A 17,024-nucleotide genomic window follows, 5' to 3' on the forward strand; every position below is an offset into this window, starting at 1 on the left:
TGGGCTTGGGAGAGTCCGAGCTAAGTGTAAAAGCTTAGTAATCCATTAACCTAGTTTTAGGTGGTGAACCCGCAAAAAAATTTGTCGCGACAGGTGTCTCATGTATCTTACAGCAACCAGACCAGTCTGATTGGGTGTCTCATGTATCTTACAGCAACCAGACCATATATTCTATTTGATGTGAGTGTTTTATCTAGGTTTATGAGTAGTCCTAGTCAGTTACATTTGATTGCAGCAAAAGGGTATTGAGATATCTCAAAGGAACATTGTTCTTTGGTGTGAAGTTTAAGAAAGGTCGGAAGTTTAATTTACAAGGATTTTCTGATAGTGGTGGGCTGGTTCAGTGGATGACATGAAAAGTACGTGCAGGTATTGTTTCGGTCTTGGTTACGCTTGTTTTTTCTGGTGTTCTAAAAAGCAAGAGATTGTAGCTCAATCTACTGCAATCTGAGTTTATAGCGGCTCTTTGCGGCTGCAAATCAAGCTTTATGGCTGAAGAAGATAATTAAGGATTTGTGGTTGAATTCCAGTGATTGCATTGAAATTAATGTGGATAATCAGGCCGCTTTAGCAATATCTCATAATCCAGTTTTTCATGGCAAAACTAAGCATTTCAAGGTTAAGTTCTTCTTTTTACGTGAGGTGCAACAAAGTGGCGAAGTTAAGCTGGTTTATTGCAGAGCTGAAGATCAACTTGCAAACATGTTCACAAAACCACTTCAAGCTGGAAGATTTGAAGTATTAAGAAAGACAATTGGAGTATGCAGCAGCAAGTGATCCAAGGAGGAGTTTGTTGGATCATAATGTCTCAGTTGCTGTTTTCTGTTTTGTTTTTTTTACTCTGTTTTCCGCTGTTTTCTGTTCTGTTTTCTGCTCTGTTTTACTCTGTTTTTTTATTAAAAAAACAGCCAAGTTCATTTTGTTATGTATTTAGTGTTTTTGTTATTTTCTAGGAAGTTAATAACACGTTTGTGTGCAGTTATGTGTTGTACGTACGTGAGCAGTTTTTGTTTTGTATTTAGTGGTTGTACTCAACAGTTTTTTTAAAAGCACAAGACGTACGCAAGTTTGTGTTATGTTTTTCTCTGTGCTTCTCTTCCTCATCTGAAAAATATAGCTTCTGGTTTTCTATTTTCTTGTTTACTGTTTTGATCAGTAACAACAATAACATAAAAGCCTCAGAAGGCAATATATATTTTGTGAAGAATCATTCAGTGGTTAAGAATAAGTATACTGATCGTGTTGTTAGTTACAACAAGCACATGATTCAAGCCATATGCCAATAAGATTGGCAAAGAAGTTGGAGATTTTGACATTGCAATGCCTTAGGTAGATTCAACATTTGTTGAAATTGAGAACCTATGCAACGGGATTGAGAAGGATTAAGTTTTGACGGGTATTACATTTTACAATTTTATTACAATGATGATAATTCTTCAATCGCAAGTTGATGAATTATTGAAAAGAGATATCATGGGCCAAAATTTTGGAGAAGGAGCGATAGTTATGAAGAATGTAAATGAAGCCATAGTGAAAACCATGCCCACTGAGCTCAAAGATAATAGGTATAGCCTAATTATCGTGTACCTAAAATTTGTATAAATTTAAGCATCTTTTGCAAATTGTAACTATTCTATTGTCTTGAAGGTCCAACCTGTATGTCTTGCTTTATGGGATCACTTTATAGATAAATATCAAAAAACCAAATATATGTGCCCATTAAAGCATGAGATGGTCATTTTTACTAGGGATGAGCAACGAGTTGATTAAAAGATCCCCCATGTGATCAGGCATAAAATCGACCCGATAAGGCTAGTTTCCATGTAAAATATTTGGACACGGGCTTGGAACTAATAGGTTTCTCATTAAAGGTTGAATCGGCTCAAAACCAACCCTAATAAAATATATAACGTTATGTATGAAATTATTGTCATACAATTTGCTACAATTATAATCTCGCAATGTTCAGGAAAAATTTTAATACCATAATGAACAGTAGGGCATGGGCTTTGCCTGCCAATGGGGATTGAGACTAGCGCATAAGTATACCTAACCAAAAGAAAAGGAAAGGCAAGGTCTAATCTCGTGAATTTAGGAAATGCATTAACGAAATACGGAAAAACAATATAGTAATACTCAATCGAATCGTACGAATAAAATAATTCTATATGGTGCCTAATTATTAAAATCAATATATCTATATTTATAATATAGGAAAGGAAAAGGACAAAACTTTGATTAGATAATATTTCCATGGTGGTTAAAGAAAAAGGGATTGGGAAGGCCATCCAATAAGAAAGAGAGAATTTTTTCAACCTTTTTACAACCAACTTAACCATTGTGAGATTTCTTGGAATATCAAATGCTTGCCGATCTTTTGGATTGTAACTCGGAACATTTCACTTTTAGCGCTAAAACTGTTCCTACTAAAATATGATTGTTCCATATGAAAGAATCATTCTGTCAAACAAAAGAAAGTAATCAGACTTGACCCCTTTTGCGAGAATGAAATGCAAAGAAATCCCTTTGTTGTGTTAATGGTAACTGACGAGGCAAAGAAAGGGATCAATTCTCAAGTTTCCTTCTTGTGTCGACATAAGAAAGGAATGTTCCTCTTTTCTTTCTCTATATAATGTGCAGCAAGGAAAAATGCAGGCCGCACTCAAGAACCATTCCTTCACTATTTCTTATCTCGTTGCTTGCATTTCATTCGGGCTCGCTGCTGTCTAATTCGGTCCTTCAATATCACCGGTACTCCTGGTAATTTCGCTCTCTAAGTTATTTTTACCATGCATGCATCGGATTATTGTTTTAAGAACTATAAGGTCAGTGATTTGTTTTCCCCAGAATTTTCATTGCCTTTGCAAGCATGTTAGACTAGTAAACACTAGAAGCACACCCAATCTAAGACAAACCAATCACGGACCTCGGACCTGACTGCGGTGGGTCCCATATGCATATTGATTTAGGCCTCATCTTGTAATGTGCGTAAAGGATGAGACTTCCTATCTTCAACAACTCTAGTTGGTCCACCTCCCATGGTGGATCTCAAGGTCTACACTTACGCAAGAACAACTAAGGAGTTATTTTGCTTTATTTTTTAATGTAGTCTCATGTGAAATTAGCTGTAAAATCTAAAGGCTTATTTTTTAAAATCCTAATAGAGCAAGGAAGGTTAGAAAGAAATGGAACGACATATAAATGAATTGGTATCCATAGAAAGTTTGAACATGCAACTAAGGGGGAAGGGGGAGTCACCAATTCCAAAAACTAATCGCGATTAGGAGCGAATAAGAACATGCAACACCTGCTATCCTTATTGAAGATCCCAAACATCTTGCCAAATGTTTTGTGAAATCTTCAACTTCATGTTAGGATTCATGCTATTACTCATAATTGGACATGATTTCAAATGATTGCCACTTTATATACTTTTTCTTCTTGCAAGGTTATATGTTGGAGTACATTTATCTTACTTGCTCGATGTGATCTAGAATAGAACTTGAGTGTAACATTAATCAGAAAAGCGGCTTGATATAGAGTTCAGATGAGATTGTGCACAAATTGACAAGGACAGTGGTCCTTAGACTCAATATCTTCATTTGTCTTGTTCTCTGACACGTACGGTCTTGCAAGGTACAACATTTTATTACCGAACATAAGCCTATCTTGTCTACTGAACACTAGAGATCTCAAGAACATCACCAACGTAGCTAATGGCTTGTCTTGATAGATTTTTACATTTTATTTTTGTTAATTCTAATGTTGTCTCGGTCTACATTTTACATTATTTTGTCTTTAAACATATGAAATTTTCAAAACCGATAAACATTAATACGTTATTTGAATCATAACTTTTTGTATTTTAATAACATTTTGAATTTTAACGAGAAAGAACAAAATTATTTTTACTTTTCAAAAACCCTCTGATCATTGTGATTACTCATTCTAATTTATTAAGTGTCATATATGAAAACCAAACTAATAAGAAAGTTAGGTAGAATGGAGTTTAACGGTTGAACCTCATCATCACTCAATTACCTCCCATTTCCCTTAATGTTAATTAGACATATTACTTAACAGTATAGTAGAAAAAAACTTAATCATCTCATATAATCTAACATTATGTATCTAGAATAATGTATGAATAGGAACTCGCCTTACTTATTAGATCCAATCCCGTTAACTTTAATACTTTGATGTCACTACTAAACAACGAAACCATAAAAATGGGCATCATTAGAAAAAGCAGAGATTCATGAACATAAAGTTGGGCTTATTTGTTTTCACAACAATACTTCATAATCTTTTTCTTCTCTTTTTTTAATATATGGGAAAAAGCAAAGATTCATGAACATAAAGTTTTTTGCCACTTGAAGTTAGATACTAAAGTTGCCCAGGTAGCTATAACACTTTTCTATCTTCTCAAGAACCAGATCGAGTTGATTTTGGTACTCGATGTTATTACTAAAAAATTGGGGCATGTATGTGAACGTGCATCGATTTCTAAGGAAAGCATGTGAACGTGCATGGTTTTCTAAGGAAAGCATGTGATGAAACTATGAAAAATGGGCACCATCAGAAAATGATGGGAGTACTAAAATTTATGAAAAAGGAATGACATCCATAAAATGCCTAAATATAGAATTTCACGTTGCCTAGCATGGGAAGAGATCTTTAAAGCAATTACTTAGAGAATAGGAAAAAAAATTAAGAAAGAACGAAAAGAAAAATATAGAAGCATTTGTTCATAGGAAGCAAATAAATTTGAGAGAATTGCAAGGAGAGGGAACTTCCTAAATCAAATTGCAATGTTTTAGAAAATAATAGCAATAATGTCATGTGACAATAGGAAGAAGAGTTTTAAACTGAGAGGCATAGTGTTCATATCAGAATGTTAACAGATTGATTATGTTACGCATGCATACAAAACTTTCTAATTTAAGGAAAGAGTATCCTAATGCATATTACGTATGTATGCACATATACACTAATTGTCACAACTCATAGTGCCTTCCACCCAGGACTTGGTTAGTCCAAGCCTGGCCTGGTCATTTCCCTGTAAAGCGTCCAAGATGTTTCACCTAGCGGCTTCATCGCGGGGATCCCAGGTGGGCCCCCTTTCCCTTTCGGGAGTGGCCGGGGTAACTCAATGGGGACATTATCCCATACTACTCTCCCCTCACTTGCCTGTAAATGGCTTGTGAGGAGGAGTCCCCCCGGGATATCCAATTCAGAGGGAAGCAGTTTAAGGACTTGCTTAGGTCTGGACAAAAATTTTTAATTTAAGGAAAGAATATCCTAATGCATATTACGTATGTATGCACATATACACTAATTCTCACAACTCATAGTGCCTTGATCGAAGCTAACTAATATTCCCTTGGTTCATAACATAAGCTCTTGATACTAACTTTGTCATACATCACATCCATCCCATGAGTTTAGAGAATGACTTGCCATCCTTTGAAAAAAAAAAAAAAAACAAAGTCTTAAACAAAGAATAGTGTCGAAACCTAACTCCTTGTAAGGGAGAGACTGTTAGGTTTAGCGATATTGTTAACTTTGGGTCGATGGCCTTCCATTGACTCAAGCTTTTCCAAACCCATATCTCGTGCGACATCGAGTGTTCAAAATTTTAATCAATTAAGCGTATGCAAATTTTAACAAAGGAGTCACCACTAGCCCTTTTTTGGTAAATTAAAAACCCAATAAAATACAGGAGGATATCTTATTATTTACGCAATTAGAGATTCTAGACTCGAGACTTGATTATGTTAGCCCTAAGACTAACGCCATTTCAATACCTAACTTGACCATGTGCTAGCTAACACCATACAACTTATCCAAAAGAAATCTAAGGTTCGTCCTAATCATTCTAGAGTAGGAAAGTAATACCCAAAATATTGAAATTCATAATCAAAGATAATCGTAAAGGAAAGCACACAAACATCCTAATATCGTTTCTAAAGATAAAAAATAAAATAAAATAAAGAACCCTATTATAAAGCCCTAAAGGCTAAAATTTTAATTATTATAATTTTTAATGAACTTTTCAGATTTTTTAATTTTTTAACGATTTTCTAAAACTCTAATTTTTATTAATTTTCGAATTTTCCAAAAAAAATATATTATTTCCTAAAGCTTTTAATTCTTTTATCACATTTTGAATTTTGAATTTTTGAATTCTTGAATTTTAATTTTAATTTTTAATTTTTTTAATATTAACTTATAAGAAATTCGGACCGGGTCAAGAGACCCGACCCAACTATACCGACCCTAACCCTATCGGATCGGGTTGGGCTAAACATGTTAACCCCGAAAGCCCAGTCAGAAACAATTAAATGAGCCCATGAACACTTCTCTTCTTTTGTAATTTGTTTTGTCTGGCCCAAATTCTACAAAGGAACCTAGCGTACAACAAAACCAGCCCAAAACCCATCTCTCCCTTTTTAACGATTTTTGTCCTTTCTTTTTATTTCTTTTCACTTTTTTTTTTTGTCTTTTCCGTTTTTGTCTTTTTCTGCCCGGATCATCTCCAACCTCTCGCCCCTCCTTCCACGAAACCGAGCTCCTGTAACTCATCTCCTTCGGCCGGAAACACTGAACACCACCGACATCTGGCCATCGGTCGAGGGGGAACGGGCTCAGCGGGCTAAAAGTTCCCAAGTGGGCCGGACGCGCTGTCCCACATGACTTCATCATTTTTTTTCTTCTTTTTTCGTTTTTTATATTTTTCTTTATATTTTTAATTTTTATATAAATTTTATATTTTTTACAAAATGAATGGATTATTTAAAACATTGACAAAAATTCAGGTGTTAACAAACAGTAATTTTAAATTGTTTATATTGACTAAGCAGACCTTTCATTGAATGATATTATAATAAAATCTATTATATCATGAATTAACCAAAATCTAGAAATTCTTTAACCCTCTCCAACTCTCTCTTAACGTGATTAATGCAATTTTTGAAAATTTGGGAGAATCTCCATCCAATTAAGCTATCTTGTGGAATGGTTTTTAATAATAATTCAACATAATCCTAAAAAAAAAAAAAAGTTGAAAAAGGCCAGCTTCTTTTGAAAAGATTGATATATGGGGAAATTCGAAATTATGCACCAATAACCACACCTAGGTTTAATTCTGAATAACAATGTACAATTAGGCTTCAATCGCGAACCTCAAACTCGACCTCCGTGGGTCCCACATGCATTTTTGATTGAGGCTTGCGTGGACGATGAGAATTGCTACGTTCAACAACTCGAGTTAGTCAAGGAAGTTGAATATTAGATTTGTTAGGATTTTTTATTTGCCAAGTCTTACATAAGCATCAACATGAACTTCTTATACATGTTCAGATAAGCCTATAGCCTTGGAACTAATGTCTTTCGATCCACAGAGAAACAAAGAAAGAGAGATACGGAGAACAAAAATGGCAGAAGCTGTCATTGGTGGCATTGCTGAAAAGATCATTGAGATTTTAGGTTCTCAAGCAATAAAAACAGTTGGAAAGTTATGGGGCATCAAGCGTGAACTCGAGGCCCTCAAGAAGATTGTCTCCCCTCTTCAGCTTGTACTGGACGATGCAGAAAGCAATACTACCAGTCCCCACATCCGAATTTGGGTTGAGCAACTGAAAGACGCTTTATATGAGGCGCAGGATGTGCTTGAAGAATTCAACATAGAAGCTATGCGACGAGAATTGAGGGGCCACAATGAGATGATGAAGGCGGTAAGGACATTTTTCTCAAGTTCAAACCAGCTTGCTTTTAAATTGAAGATGAGTGACAAAATAAGAGAAGTGAGGGGAAAAAAATAGAAGCCATTAAGGCTGATAGGAAGTCCACTTGAATGAGCGTCCTGAGGAGTGGAGAAAGCAGAAGAAGAGAAGAGAATCATTCGTTTATACGTGAGGGAGATATTATAGGGAGAGAGATGATAAGAAGACGATCATGGAATTTTTTTATTGGACTCAGACATGCAGAGAACGTTTCCATCCTTCCAATAGTTGGTATTGGGGCTTGGAAAACAGCTCTCGCTCAAAGCGTGTATAACGATGAGATGGTCAAGTAAACACTTTAACTTGAAAATGTGGGTTTGTGTCTCTGATGACTTTGACATGAAAAAAAATAGTAAAAATATCATAGCTTGTAAAAAGAAGAAAGAACCAATTGAGGGTGCAATGGAACAATTGCAAAGTGAACTAAGGGGAGAAATCGATGGAAAGAGATATCTTTTAATTTTAGATGATTTGTGGAATACAAAATTAGAAACATGGTTGAACTTGAAAACTTTATTAGTTGGAGGTGCTAAAGGAAGTAAGATCCTTATAACTACACGCCTTCCTTTGGTGGCAAAGATCACTGGCACTACTTTGCCTCATCATCTCGAGGGAGCTTATCTGAAAGTGCATCTCTTGAATTACTAATGCAAATTGCTTGTTGTAAAGAAGAGGAGAAACAAGATCCCGACATGCTAGCTATTGGTAAAGATATAGTAAGAAAGTGCTCTAGGGTTCCATTGGCTATTCGAACTATTGGGAGTTTACTCTTTAAGAAAAGTAAGCATGAATGGTTGCAATTCAAAGAAAAAGAGCTCCCAGATGTGTCTATTATGGAAGACGGCATAATGCCAATTCTTAGGCTTAGTTATTACCATCTTCCTTCACATTTGAAACAATGTTTGCATTTTGTTCATTGTTTCCCAAAGATTATGAGATAAAGAAGCAAACTTTGGTCGATCTTTGGATTGCGGAAGGATTTATCAAGCAATCAAATAGACCTCATCATTTAGAAGACATTGCTTGTGGATATTTCAAGGATCTACTATTGAGTAACTTCTTTCATGACTATCAGGAAAATAAGGAGACTTGCAAGATGCATGATTTGATGCATGATCTAGCTTGCTTAGTTGCTGGGACCGAGTGTTGGGTGGCATGGGATGATACAAAACCCATACATGAAAGAGCTCGTCATATATCTCATGATTCAACTTCCAATTTCATGGGTAAACTTCCAATCTCACGATTGAAAGCAAGCACACTAAGAACAATTTTGCTCTTCACAAGAGATTGGGGAAGGGAACCAACAAGTGGAGTAGATCTACATCGACTCATTCAAAGTTTCAAACGATTGCGCATCTTGGATATGAATAACAAATATTTTGACAATGTGCCAAGGTCCATTGGTAAGTTGAAGTATCTCACATATCTCGATCTCTCTTGTAATCGAGCACTCAAAAGTCTTCCTAACTCCATTACGAGGTTGCAAAATTTGCAAACACTTAATCTTAACAATTGTTCTAGCTTGAAAGAATTGCCAAAGGGTATAAGGAAGTTAGTTAGCCTTCGAAATCTAGACATAGATGGTTGTCTTACACTTAGTTATATGCCACGTGGACTAGGGCAATTGAGTTTGTTGCATAGGTTAAGTGATTTTATATTGCCCAAAGATAAAGCTCTGGCTAAGAAATATTGTGGACTTGGGGAGCTAAATAGGCTTAATAACATTCGGCGAAGCCTTTTCATTAAAAATTTGGGAAGTGTGACGGATGCAGGAAAAGAATCCCAAGCCGCGAACTTGATAGAGAAGCGTTTTCTGGAAATTTTGACTCTTTCATGGGGCAATTTCGATATTACTGATGAAGCAATAATTAAAAAAAGAGGTGAAGCACTACTAGATGGATTGAGGCCGCCGGAAAATCTACAGGAGTTGAGGGTCTGGGGATTTAAAGGCGAGAGATTTCCGGGGTGGCTGACTGATTTGCCCAATTTAGTTGCGTTAAAATTGTGGACTTGCACAAGATGTAGACATTTCCCCCAAGTTGGCCTTAATAAGTTGAAGGAACTCCGCATGGAGCACATGATGAGCCTAGAATATATTCCTGAGGAGTGTTTGAGAAGTCTCACCTCACTTGAATATCTTTATTTCAAGAATCTTCCTCGGTTAACTTCCCTCTTGCCTGGTTTGCGGCATCTATCGAAGCTCGTGGATCTCACTTTTTGGGGATGCGAGGAGCTCGATTTATCCAAAGATGAAAGCGGCAACATCATCTTGGATTTCCATGGACTTCAGAGTCTCCGGTCTGTGAAATTCTGGGAAATTCCCAAACTAGAATCTCTCCCACAGTGGATTCTACAGCTCCGCAATCTCGAGCGTCTCCATATTTTCAGTTGCGACAATTTGAAGGCATTATCAGAGCAGATCGAGGCCCTTCAATCACTTCAATGGCTCCAAATCGAAGATTGCCGCTCGTTGACATCGTTACCTGAAGGAATGCGAAGGCTCACATCCCTTACTCACCTAACAATCTCCTTGTGCCCAGAATTGAAGGAGAGGTGCAAAAGGGATGCAGGCGAGGACTGGTACAAGATCGATCATATCCTCGACTTAGATATCGAGCCCTATTTCTCTTTCTGAAGGTACGTGCGACCTTGTTTCCCAGATTTTACATGAATAATTTTTCGAATTGTGTTCGAATACTTTGATTTGATTGGGGGACATGGACATATCGCTTTTTTGGAGGGGGAGGGGAGAAGGTTTGCGACGTGATTTGGTTATGGAGAGAGGACGATGCCATTGAGTTCAGCATCGTTAATGCTTTTTGTGGTTTTTGACTTTGAAGTGTGGGTGCTTCTTGAGAATTTCTCGCTCTGTTCTATCTCCTGAGCGAAGCTGAGTACATCTGTTTGGCGTCATACGAATTTGTTTTTGTATCTTTTGATTCATTGCTCGATCTGGTGAAGATGAGCAGGGTTGCTGATTTGGCTCCTTGAATTGGACTCTTGCAGCTCTAAAAACTATTATGATGGGTGGGCGGTGGCTGCTATTTCAAATTTTCAATGGCATTTTGGCTTGAATCATCATGCTTTGTTTTTGATGAGTGGGGGTCTGTACCTTTAAGTTGCTCTAACCCTTCCATCTTCATGATTTCTACCGCTTTCATTTTCTAGAAATATTCGGGCAAATTAAGTAAGAGTTTATACCTCTATCGAGACCCTGTTTGTGTAAAATTGTTCATGGCAATTGTGTTTACACCTTGCCATTTATGCTTCGAAAATGCAAGAGTTTTTTCCACTTGAAACTAGTCTTTAAAAGGCGGTTTCATGAGATTAAGCTTAGGGCAAAGGTGCTAGCACTTGCTAGAGAGACCCTTTCTTTTGAAGTACCCAGTCCATTCTTTTTGTCTTTTGAAAACTAAACTCTCATGTAAACCAGAAGGCCAATTCATACAAATAGAGCTCATCATTTGAACTATCTTTCATGACATTAAGCTCCTAGGTTTTTTGTTTCAGTAGATATGTCTGTTACTCATGCTGCTTTAATTTTCAGGCTAGGTAGAAGTTGTGCAGATTTTGGCACCGACGACATAATGCCAGTTGAGGATCACAAAGAACTCACTGACCGCCAGTCCAATGACAACAAACACATGGATTCCTCTCTTGCTAAAACAAACGACGCGGAAACACCAGGAGATAATTGTAGAATACATTTGGTATGTTTTCATGCACTAAAACCTTTAAGTGCGATGCACAAAAAGATGAACAATACTAGAACTATTCTGTACTCACCTAAGAATCACAGGTTGCCCAAAATTGGAGGAGAGGTGCCAAAAAGATGCAGGCAAGGACCGGTACGAGATATTTCATATCCTGCGGATAGAGTTGATAAAGGTATCTATCAATGCCACATGATTCAATTCGGGGAGACAGACAGATCGCTAAAAGGTCTGGACATTGCTTTATTCCTGAACATGTGAGAAAAATGAAGAAAATTCATACTTTTCTTCATCCAATTCCGAGCTCATTAAATCTGGCTTATGACTCATGCTGTAGATATAGTTTGCAATCTGCTTATTTGATTTCACAAGAAGCAAAATGCCTGCACAGTTCTGGAAACCTCTCATGTGAAGTGATGAAATGTTTTTCTAGAGAACGGCTTCTGGTTTGCTTCCCTTAAAAATAACTTTATGTCAATGTGTTCCCACAGATCGGAGGCTCTGACATAGATCTGCACAGCAAATCAAGGGCATGATTGGCGACAATAAAATATGTAGCGTTTTTCCTTTTCACACGCTACATGCAGTTGATCTATCAATTTTTGAAATGAGGCGATCCCTAGACCTGTTGAGCACCCATCTGAACTTCCAAAGTGGAATTACTATGGATCAAGTACCGGTCTAGCTCTAGGGGAGGATAGAGGAGATCTTATTGTTAGCATTTGACAACAATTAACATTCTTGGTTTGCTTTTCTGCAGAGGTTCTCAGGTAAATCCTTTACCAATTTTGGGCACCATCTTAAGCAATTGGGTAAATGTTTGACATTAAAAGAGGTCTTATCACAGTTAGACTGGGAGTCTAATCTATGATTTCTTCATTTTGATCACTGCAAGGTTGTACTAGTCATTTTGCTTGGTTGGGAATTGACATGGACTTCATCTCTTTGTGACAACAATGTCTGCAAAAGAAATGCTTGCTGTGTGATGCAGAATGAATGAACGAAGCAGTAGTCATTGTTGTCGCTTCTTTTGATGACTACATCAATCACTACCAATTTTAAGTCTTTGTTGTGGACCTTGTGTGGAATCGATTTCTCTTGTATCCACTCTTGTGTCAGATATTTCGTGTTCCGTGACTGCAATTGGTCATGCAGGTAATTGCTGCGTTTGGTAGTCTTGCTCTACCATGGCAAAATCTGATGGATATTTTCGCCAAAGCAGTTGGCAACAGTAATTTGCAATTATACCAAGTTTGTGAAAGAAGAAAGTACTTCATGGTGATTGCCCTTTGACTGCGAGAGGAAAGAATTAGGTGCACTGTCAAGATTCACGAGTTGATCATCCATTAGATCTAATGAAATATCAGAATAACATGTTTGCTGATTGATTCTTGGTAAGGTGGAATTTCATTCATCTCTTAAAATGTTGCACTTTGTAGTCTGCTTCCTTCAACTATGTAACTGCCCTCAGTTTTTTATGTCCTCTCAAGCTCAATTTTGGGAATGAGGCCTGAGAATAACCTTGAAATGGTTCCAAAAGGAGAAGTGTAGTTATGCTACTGTTTTTAGCTTATTTTTCAAGGAGAATGTGGCAGCATCCTTGGGGCAATCAGTAAGACTCACTATGTATGTGTCAAAATGTAAGTTTCCCTACTTGAAACTAGTCCTCAAAAAGCTGTTTTCTACTTTTTGTCGCTGGCACTTGCGAAAGAGACCCTTTCTTTGAAGTGCCCAGTCTATTCTTTTTATCATTTCAAAGCTAAACTCTCATGCATACCAAAAGGCCAAGTCATATGTATAGAGCTTGTTGTTTGAACTATCTTCATGAGACTAAGCTCCCAAGTTTTTTGTTTTAGTAGATATGTCTAACTCACATTGTTTTATTTTTCAGACTATGAAGAAATGGCGCAGATTTTGGCACAGACAACAATGCTAGATGAGGATCACAAAAAACTCACTGACAACTAGTCCCAACACAGCAAACACATGAATTTCTCTCTTTGTTGAAATGGAAGAAGAGTGTATGAGTTGAGGGTGTATGCTTTACAGTTCAAGAACAATACTATTACAGGCTTGAGAGTCTTCTCAACTTGGACGTCATGCCCTACACCCAAATGATGATTGCAGCATACATTTGGTATGTTTTAATGCCTAAAACCATTAAGTGCTGTCCACAAAAAGACAAACAATACTGGAACTATTCTGTACTGAGATTATAAGTTTGCAGTTTTCTTCAATCTACCATCAGAATAAGTATGTCATATGTTATATGCACATTCAACAGCTGACACCTCCTTTTTTCTTTCAGTTTCAACATTGGTGAATCTTGTTTCACATTTTGGAGTTAGTCTAACTATGAGTCAGGATCGGAGTTTCTGGGATAGATTTGCACAGAACATCAAGGGTATGAATAGGAACAATAAAATATGTAGTGTTTTTCTTTTTACATGCTACATGCTACTGATCTATTGTTCCTAAATAATCAGACATTCCCTAAGCCTGTTGAGCACCCGTCTGAACTTCCCTAGTAGAACTACGATGGATCAAGTGCTAGTCAAGCTCTAAGGGAGGATAGCGAAGTGATCTTCTAGTACAATGACATAACCTCAAAACTGTCTTACTATATTTGCCTTCGCATCATTCCATCAAGTTCTTGAATTTTTAACGGCCCTCAAGCAATTTTCGAGGATCCTTTCTGATATGGCAACAATATCTTGGTAATCATCCATGAAAGAAGTATTATGTTGTCAAAAATTGTTCATCCATCAGATCATTTGAACAAGTTGAGCGGACAAGAAAGAATGTTTTAATTAGTTTACAGAGAAATATTGTTTGTTTGCAGGTTATTTGTGATTCATGCACACCAGTTGGCGAGCTGATCCAACAAACAAACGTGCCAGGGTTGCTGAAATTTTCAGTAACCCAAAGGCTATAAACGAAGTTTCATGGTAGGAAATTCAAAAACATGAGTTTTCTATCATGAATTAGAAAGTTTTGAAATGGACAAGTTCATGACTTTTGGCTAAATGATATCATTAGGTTCAGGATTGAGCAAGAAAACAGCCTACTGCAGACAAATGTTCATTGGCCATGGGTTGGCCTGTTGAAGTATATCCAGTTCCCCAGCTGAGAAATTGTTTCACAATGAATTTCCTGATATATTGATGGATTATAGGCTAAATTAATGAGAAAATTTGTATTGTGATACGGGCTTTATGTTCATATAGGGGCCTTCTTACTGTGGTGTTGGGGCTGATAAGTCATTTGGCTGAGACATATCCGATGCTCACTGCAAGGCTTGCTTATACACCGATATCAACATTAGCGGTACCAATGGAGAGGTGATGCCGGGCCAAGTAATATCTGACCTCCATCTTGCCTGTTTTTTTGAAAAGGAAAAGAAAAAAAAAATAACAATAGAATTGTTGCCATCATTACTGGCTTTTATCGTGCAGTGAGAATATCAAGCGTGGGAATTTAAGCGGGAGATCATCTATGGTTTTCAAGATACCTTCTTGAGGTGAAATTTCAATTACTTGCTCAAGAAAAATAACGGAATGCCATTAACGGCAAACAGAATTAAGTGCATACTGACATATTCTACAGTATTCAAATACTTAATTGTTTCTGTTGCGTATATAACAGAGAGTAACTGAGTAAGCTGGTGTTGTCCTCATGTTAGATACGAAGTCGATAAGAGGTAGCTGACTTCACTATCCCCATCTACGCAACATATATCCCAAGGTTCATTTAAAAAAAAAAATATCTCTTCCTTCTCAGGGTTTCTGGAATGGTGCAGGATGCCACACTAACTACAGGTTCACACCATAGAAATAACATGGACTTGGTTAAGTATTTTTGTTCATTGAAGGACTTTAAGAGTGTGTTCCCCAGTCTTTTCTGCAATACGAAAAGCATGAGAGGAGGGAGGCTTTGGAGTGACAAAAAAGGCAATTCTAATTCTCTCACTTCACCACTAGGAGCACATTAGCGCCTATGGAGAAGGAAAAGAGAAGGTTGAGGGGAAAGTATGAAATAGCCAACATCATACATTTTCTTGGGTAATGCTCGGCAGAAGCATACAGCTGCTAGTCAACTTCAAAAATTTCCCATTAAATTGAACTCATTTTTTTTTTTTTAAGCCTGAACCTTTTGAATTTTTTTTATGCAGGGTGTTGCCAATCGTGGTTGCTCAATTCGTGTGGGCCGTGACACTGTGAAGTAGGGAAAAGGTACTACCATACCATTTCCTTTTTGTGCTCATTCTGAGTATCAATCGGAGACCCTTAACTTTCATCGATGATTCAAGAAACGCTACCATAAAAAAATAGTACATGGAAAGTACTTATTGTTGATTTTGGTCTGAGTTGATTCTATGATTATTACTATGAAAGAAAATTTTAACTGTTAACACCCAGAAAGCAGTCACCCAGTTTTGCTTCCTAAGCAAATGTATATCTTCATATCAGTCCTTACTGATCCAATATTTACAGATTTTTATTGATTAAGACTTGGACATCTCAGTTCTTTTAATGCCTCAAAAACTTTATATTGATAAAACATCGAAAGTTCCCCTTCCTTGCTCAGTCAATTAATGGCTTAAAATGATATACAGGTAACTTGGAAGACAGGCGTCCTGCGTCAAACATGGACCCATATGTTGTGATTTCGTTACTTTCTGAAACTACAATTTTATGGAGCCCACGCTAGAGGCGGAAGCTCTTGCTGCTCAGAAGCTAGCATTGAAGGTCTAAAATTCAAGCTGCTGATTAAGAAAGGTCAAATGCATTAATCAAATTGGTGATGACCTACAAGCTGAGACGCTCTGAACCCCTATTCCTCAAGATTTAGGTCATTGAGAGAAGAACCTCATGTAGATAAAGCTCCCCAGAGGGAAAGAAAATTAGATGTCCAAGTTTAGTCCTAGTCTCCTCTACATTGGTTTCGTCCTGCATTCACAAGTAGTCTCAACGTTTCGGGCATTTGAGTTCACCATTACCATTTAGCATCATGGACATCTTCCTGTGTTCGAATTGTCAGTTACTTCGATATTTCAACACGATTCATCTATATTTTCAATGTCCTCATGTGCTGAACTCATCATAAAAGGCAGTTTGACTTCTGATACAGCAAACATGAGATGCATTAGTTATTTTCTTCTCTTCCAATGCTTCCTTGAGAGAACTTTGGGAAAGTATAAACAGACCTCCATCCTTGGGGTCGCGCAAGTTTGTCCATGCAACTCGGCAATTTTTTTTCTTTGTGAGGGAAAGAAATGTTCTCACTGACGCGGAAAGTGCAGTACAAACATGAAAACAACAATGTGGCAATACCTACATTTTGTGTCTGCAGAGCTGAAAATGACTGAGGTCCTTTTTATTTTCATCTCCTCACACCAATTGTCTTATTCAACAATAGAACAAATGATTAACAATGACACTGATGCTAACTTATCTATCATGCCGTATCTAGTAGATAGAAAAATTTGAGAAGTAGGACTGGTGTTTCTCTTGAAATATGGATT

General features: G+C 37.2%; 1 protein-coding gene across 40 annotated transcripts; it reads left to right on the forward strand.

The window, feature by feature from the left end:
* The first annotated feature begins 9,235 nt into the window (after positions 1-9,235).
* Positions 9,236-16,652, forward strand: LOC104434684 (putative disease resistance protein RGA4). Of its 40 annotated transcripts, none has more exons than XM_039316967.1 (13): positions 9,236-10,424; positions 11,335-11,497; positions 11,587-11,729; positions 11,992-13,140; positions 13,392-13,637; positions 13,809-13,904; positions 13,987-14,217; positions 14,343-14,448; positions 14,540-14,856; positions 14,956-15,200; positions 15,281-15,561; positions 15,672-15,732; positions 16,116-16,634. In XM_039316967.1, the coding sequence occupies exon 1, from the start codon at positions 9,391-9,393 to the stop codon at positions 10,420-10,422; it is 1,032 nt and encodes a 343-aa protein (XP_039172901.1). In that variant the 5' UTR covers positions 9,236-9,390; the 3' UTR covers positions 10,423-10,424; positions 11,335-11,497; positions 11,587-11,729; positions 11,992-13,140; positions 13,392-13,637; positions 13,809-13,904; positions 13,987-14,217; positions 14,343-14,448; positions 14,540-14,856; positions 14,956-15,200; positions 15,281-15,561; positions 15,672-15,732; positions 16,116-16,634. The 40 variants fall into 40 exon arrangements, 39 of the variants coding, with proteins under 39 accessions (XP_039172901.1, XP_039172917.1, XP_039172929.1 ...); XM_039316983.1 differs by lacking the exons at positions 13,809-13,904; positions 13,987-14,217 and having other exon boundaries at positions 14,956-15,020; positions 15,146-15,200; positions 15,281-15,318; positions 15,395-15,561; XM_039316995.1 differs by lacking the exons at positions 13,809-13,904; positions 13,987-14,217 and having other exon boundaries at positions 14,956-15,020; positions 15,146-15,200; positions 15,281-15,318; positions 15,481-15,561.
* The last annotated feature ends 372 nt before the right edge of the window (positions 16,653-17,024 follow it).

Source organism: Eucalyptus grandis, chromosome 7 (assembly GCF_016545825.1).
Source record: "Eucalyptus grandis isolate ANBG69807.140 chromosome 7, ASM1654582v1, whole genome shotgun sequence".
NCBI classification, from domain to species: domain Eukaryota; kingdom Viridiplantae; phylum Streptophyta; class Magnoliopsida; order Myrtales; family Myrtaceae; genus Eucalyptus; species Eucalyptus grandis.